The sequence below is a fragment of the Ceratotherium simum genome, chromosome 17 (genome assembly GCF_057802395.1).
Source record: "Ceratotherium simum simum isolate JZ-2026a chromosome 17, ASM5780239v1, whole genome shotgun sequence".
Classification (NCBI taxonomy): Eukaryota; Metazoa; Chordata; class Mammalia; order Perissodactyla; family Rhinocerotidae; genus Ceratotherium; species Ceratotherium simum.
Window position 1 is genome coordinate 19,842,091 of NC_141916.1, and position 5,938 is coordinate 19,848,028.

At 60.6% G+C, this 5,938-nt stretch overlaps 1 protein-coding gene across 1 annotated transcript; it reads right to left on the reverse strand.

The window, feature by feature from the left end:
• Positions 1-370: 370 nt before the first annotated feature.
• Positions 371-3,439, reverse strand: WNT1 (Wnt family member 1). Its single transcript, XM_004428967.2, has 4 exons — positions 3,336-3,439; positions 2,342-2,595; positions 1,381-1,646; positions 371-859 (listed from the first exon to the last, which is right to left on the reverse strand). Exons 1-4 carry the CDS (start codon positions 3,437-3,439, stop codon positions 371-373), a joined length of 1,113 nt encoding a protein of 370 aa, XP_004429024.1.
• Positions 3,440-5,938: the final 2,499 nt, after the last annotated feature.

Here is a 5,938-nt window from a genome sequence, read left to right on the forward strand (position 1 = left end):
GAGGTCGCTGGCGCGGTGGAGGAGGCAGAGCAACGCCATCAGGAGCTGACCCCGATGGGGGAGGGGACGAATCCTTCTCTCACCTCCTGGCCAAGCAGGGGGCAGTGCAATGGGGTCTCCCGCGGAGAGGGAGGGAGGTAGGTTCGGGGCAGGTCCATCAGGATGGCAAGAAGGTCCTTGCCGCCCCAGGTGAGTGGTTTCAGGAGTCCCCAGGTAGGAGGAGGTGGGAGAAACGATCTCATACGTCTGAATCGCGGGGAGTATAGCTGGAGGGACTGGGTGGGCGCGTATCGGGGTCTCAGGTGTCGGCCAATTGTCTTGGGAGGCGGGCTTAAGAAGAACGCTCCTGGGGGCGAGTCCGCGCAGCGCCTCACAGACACTCGTGCAGCACGCGCGTGTGCGTGCAGTTGCGGCAGCTGACGTGGCAGCACCAGTGGAAGGTGCAGTTGCAGCGCTCCGTGACGCGCTGCGTGCGCGTGCGGTGGCCCCGGCCACAGCAGAGCAGCTCGCAGCCGTCCAGCGCGGGCGACGAGCTGTTGCAGGCGCGCCCCGCCGTGCCCGCTGTACCCAGGCGTCCGCTGTATGTGCAGAAGTTGGGCGATTTCTCGAAGTAGACGAGGTCGTGGGGCGAGGGCGGCTTGTGCGCGGGGTCTTCCGGCTCCAGGCGCAGCAGTTCTGCCCGCGAGGCGCGGTTGCTTCCGCGGTTGCCGTAGAGGACGCGCGAGGCGCCGTCGAAGCGGTCGCGCAGCACATCGCCCACGGCGCGCAGCGTGGGCAGCCGCATCCAGCACGTGCGCACCGTGCACGAGCCGGACATCCCGTGGCACTTGCACTCCTGGCGCATCTCGGAGAACACGGTCTGGGGGGAGGGGGAAGAAAGGGTGTCCCCAGGCCACTGTCAGAGCCAGAACCCTCATCCCAGATGCCGCCCCCTCCCGGACGCCGCTGGCACCTCAGCAAAGGCCCAGGCCTAGCCGAGCCCAGGGGAAGGGAGGCACGAAATGTTCCGCAGAGATTTGGACACCAGGCCCAACTCTTCTCCGCGCTGGAGAGTCTGTCTCGGCGTCTCAGCCTTATTTTTTGAATCTGTACAATGGACGGGCTGTAGGCAATACATTCTATGGGTTGCATGACGTCTAACCTGTTCGGTTCTACCTGCCCTAAACCCAGGCATCCCTTTGCCCCCGGCTACTCTCTCTTCCAGTCTCTGGCTTTCTTCCAAGCCTCTCGCTTCCTCAGGACGCCGTTTCCTAGTTCCTTACCCTAACGCCCGGCCTTATCACCGACCGTTACTTCCCAAATCCGAGGTTAGCCCCTGCGCAGGGACTCAGAGATCCCTGCCACTCCAATTCGGGTGCGGAGCCCCTGAAGCCCGCTCACCGTGCGGCCCGCCTCGTTGTTGTGAAGGTTCATGAGGAATCGCAGGTCCCGCCCCTTCTCCCCGGAGTCCACAAACTCCCGGCCAAAAAGGCGGCCGAAGTCGATGTTGTCGCTGCAGCCCCCCCAGTGCCAATCGGGGCCCCCAGGGCCGCGCCGCCGATAGTCGCACGTGCAGGACTCGATGGAACCCTCCGAGCAGGAGCGCGCCACTGAATGGGTGACCCCGGCCGAGGTGATGGCGAAGATAAATGCTGTTTCCCGACAACCTGTGGGAGAAGAGAGCGGGGATGAGCGAGCGTCACGCGGGGTGCGCCCAGCACCCTCAGTGGAGCGCTTGGGCCCCTTAAGTCTCACGCCCCGACTCCACCCTTAGAGTCCTGGGAGCCGGGCAGCCGGCTGTGTTGGGAACCTCTCTCTTAAAGAAAGTACGTGCGTGGGCATGCAACCACGTCCACACTTGTAATCATGTGTATTGAGACTCAGGGCGCATTTTGTCTCCTTAGTGGAAGTGGGGCAGCTCCAGAGAGAAAAACCGAAAAGAGGGGAGCGGAAGAACTCTGCACCGCCAAGACCTCTCCGCAGCCCAGACTTTCGGCCCATGTCTGCGATGCAAGCCTTGCTGGGCTGGAGGCAAGACATACACGCCCGCAGAGAACAGCTTCCCAGGCGCCTTTGAGAGGGGCTGGGGGAAAACGGTGGCCGGCCAGCGTCCACGACCCAGAACTCCCTTTCTCTGGGGCAGTGGCTCAGAAAAGTTATGCTTCTTGTCCGAGGTGCACGGCTTGAAAGCGCCCGATAGAACGAGTTTGGCCCAGAGCTGGCTCTGGGCATGAAGCTCTTGGCGGGTTGATGTGTGACCCTGCAGGCGCCCGGAACATCTTCCCTGCACTCGCCCTTCCATGCCCTAGAAGTGACCCCGCGTTCCCCAGGTCCCGGAAGCATCGCCTTCCTGGGTACCCACCTCGGTTGACGATCTTGCCGAAGAGGTGGGGCCCTGAAGCCGTGGGGCAGTTCCAGCGGCGGTTCCGGAACTGCCACTTGCACTCTCTCACAGCGCTCTGCAGCCCCCCGCTCACGCTGTGCAGGATCCCCGGGTTCTGGCGGATCAGCCGCCGCTGTTTGCGGCTCAGCAGCTGCAGACTGGGCTCGAGCACCAGTTGCAGACTCTTGGAATCGGTCAGCAGGTTTGTGGAGGAGGCTACGTTCACGATGCCCCTGGAGAGACGCATGATAGGAGCTCAGGCTCTAGGAAGGGGGCCTGCACCCTAAACAAAAAAGTCTTGCTCACCCTGAACTCTTCCTGGGGCAGGGGCTATTTGCTCCGAGAGAGCGGCAGGAGATCAATAATAAGGTAATGACTTGGCGCTCCCGGGCTCACTAGTAGTTTGAAAGGACTGTGTCCAGACTTTTGTGTGCCCAGGAGTCCTCCGGCTGCTCGGGGCCCTGGGTCCAGGGACTGGACAGGGGAGGCATGGGGAACCCAGAGACTAGATGTCCACCTTGGCTCTCAGAGCCTGCTTCCAGGCAGCCTGGGCGAAGAAATCCTAGCCTGCAGTCCATGCCCACCCAAGGCGTGAAATGCTTAGGAATCCCGTCCTCTTCTTCTTACTTTCAGAGCGCATGCCTGGCCCTTCGCTTCCCCAGGCAGGGAAACCTGTGGTGTGGCTACCGCTGTGAGGCTGGGTGTGGGGCTCAAGGAAGAAGGGCAGTGCTAGATGGGAGTGGGCTCCCTGCCTGGAGTATCGTGGGCTGCCGCGGCCGGACCATTCACCCCACTTCAGCAGAGCTGGATTCTCTGGAGCTCCGCTCCAGAGCGCCCCTCGGTGTCTCAGAGGGAAGTCAGGGCGCTGGAGGGAGCCTGCCTGCCGACGCATCCCAGAGCGTGGGAGCTGGATGGGGCTGGCCCCTGGCTCTGCGCCCCGAGACAAGTGGCGACCCCGCACCAGCTCACTTACCACCATCGACCACTGCTGTTGGCGGCCAGGGCTGCAGGCAGAGCGGCCAGCGCCAGCAACAGCGTAGCAGAAACCCAGCCGGGCAGCAGCGCCCAGTGCCCCATGGCCTGCCCGGCCTTGCCTGCTCTGTGCTGCAGTTGGGGCGGCTTTGGCTGCTGCCCGCGACGGTGGGACGCGACGCGGCGGTGGCGGCAGTGGCGAGAGTTCGCAGTCTGGCTCTAACAGCCCTGGGGGCGGGCGGCGGGCAGCATGGCTCGCGGTCCCAGCTGGTGGGCTGAGGCAGCCACGGCGGGCGGCACCGCCTCTTATAGTTGCGGCGCTGGCTGAAGTGACGATAGGAGGCTGCCCCGCCGGGCCGCACCGTGGCACCAGGGCGCACCGGTCAGGGCGCAGACAATGGGCAGCGAGCGGGGCCGTGGCTCCCGCCCGTCTGAGCCGAGAGCTGACGGGCTGGCCGTCGGGGCTCACCCCCGCCCCCTGCCCGGTGGCTCCCGCCTCCGGGCCTGCACTGGCCGCGGACCCCTCCCCTTGGGACGCCCTCCCACGCGCGCCCGCCTCACTCCTCTTCGCGTCCGGAGCCCGTCGGGGACCAGTGACCGCCAGGGGGCGCGGCGACAATGTGCTACCCGGAGAATCCGCCGAAGCCCAGCTGCTTCGTTGCCCACCGTGGGGCTGTCCCCTCGACGTCACCCTGGGCCCCGCCGGCGTCCTCTTTCTCCCTCTTGTCCCTCCTGAGTGGAAGAAGGAAAGCTGTGGTTCTGGGTGGCTACTCTGGGGAGATGCCTTCCCGCCTAGGAACCCCGATGGCTGGATAGGGAAGGAAAAGGGGGAGACTGGGGGTGGGGGTGGGGGTGGGGCTGTGGTCAGGGAAATCCCGGGGATGGGTCGGGAGTGAGCTGACCATACAGAGCCCAGCCATGGAGAGAAACCTGAGGAAGCGGCACTTCGTGCTTGTGGGCCGGAAGTAGTGCACAAGTGGCTCTGTGTGTGTGTAAGTGGGACAATGCAAATATGAGTGCATGTGAGAATGTGTGTGTGTTCTGAGGGTAACATTCATGTGTGTCCTTGTGTGCAGAAACTCTGTGTGTTGAGGAGGGATGTTAGGAATCTTTCCAAAGAATCTTGGAATTTAGCTCAGGTCAGAAGGGATCATTGAGTCATCTTGTCACAGCCACCACCTGGGACAGAGCATCATCTCCTATGTGTCAGGAAGGAGGTGGCAGCTACTGTCAGGAGAGACCCAGAAGGTTGACTGATGGATAGAGTGTCTGGGACTATGTGTGGAGGTGGGTGGATGGGTGGATGAGTGTGTGTGGGGAGATTAAATATGCATACATGTGTCACTCTCACCCTCTGTACCTTGTGTCACCATAGGGTCGCCCTGTGGCATGTGTCAACCTGTGCATGTCACTGGGGGAGGGGGCTGAGCCTGCAACCAAGTTGGTATCAAGATGGATGAGGCCTGGAGTGGCTGAGTCTCTGAGGACTAGGCTCAGAAATGAAGGGCAGTGGAGTAGATGTCAGGTGTCTGAATGGTGGGGGAGGGCTGGGAAGAGAAGGGCTGCTGGCTAAACTGACCCCAGAAGAGGGAACTTGTGCCCCCATGTGTCTGCTTCTTTTTGGATTTTTCTGCCAAGTTTCTGTCTTCCCCTAAACTCTAGTTCTCTCCACTCTCCCCATGCTGGGATACCCAGAGTACCTGCAACCATCTCCTTTGTTGTACACTTTTCTCTTCCCTCCCAGAGACTCCAACTCAGCTGCAAGGCCACCTTGGCCTCCTACTGAAGCAGTGACTGCTGTTCCCCAGATTGGGCATAGGAGGCACTGCCAGCCTGGTTATCATGCTCCCCCACCACACACAGATGGCCCCTGGAAGAAGGGAGGATCTCCTCCTTTACTTCTCTCCTCTCTCCCCATTTTACAGAGGAAAAACTAGACTAGGCAGTTGTCCAAGGTCCACACAGCTGATAAATGAATAAATGGTAAAGCCAGGTCAAAACCCAGACTGTTTTGACTCAAACCCCATGCTCTTTCCACCTTACCAGCTGTTTGTGAGTGTGTAGCAATAGCAGACAGGAGGCACTTCTCAAAATTGACAGATAAATAAAAATGATCTTTAGGATCTTCCTGCCTCCCTTTTGGATCCTCTCTTTTTCATCTCCCCTGCTTTTAGGATGCTTTCTGACCAAGTAATGTATCCAGGCCTGATCCTAAATAGTTCCAAGCCCCAGTAACGACCAGGCCTCCCCTCCAAGGCAGGGAAATCACTCTAAGGAGTAAATATCTAAGTTTAATTAATCCTCCTGGGGCACTTGCATTTTAGTGATATGCATATTAACCCAAATGAAGCCTGATGGAGGTTACTTTTGAGGGGAATGTCCTTCCCAGGCCCTTTGCCCAGTCCAGTGTAACTGGCCCCTCCAAGGATTCAACCCTGAGGGACAAGATGTACTGGCCCAGCATCCTCCACAGGCCCAAAAGCCAGTAGTCTCTGCAGAGGGCATCCAGCACAGATGGCTCAAGTCAATAGACAATGTACCATGGGCAGCTTGTCCTTTGTCCCTTAGGAGTTTCTCCCCACTGGGGCCTGGGTCAAGTCTCTT

What these genes read in the sequence shown, in the direction of transcription:
- WNT1 (XM_004428967.2), bottom strand. Translation starts at nt 3,439, where the DNA reads ATGGGGCACTGGGCGCTGCTGCCCGGCTGGGTTTCTGCTACGCTGTTG. An exon ending in CGGCAAGATCGTCAACCGAG is followed by an intron (nt 1,647 to 2,341) that starts GTGGGTACCCAG and finishes CTTCTCCCACAG; the next exon opens with GTTGTCGGGAAACAGCATTT. An exon ending in ACAACGAGGCGGGCCGCACG is followed by an intron (nt 860 to 1,380) that starts GTGAGCGGGCTT and finishes CCCTCCCCCCAG; the next exon opens with ACCGTGTTCTCCGAGATGCG.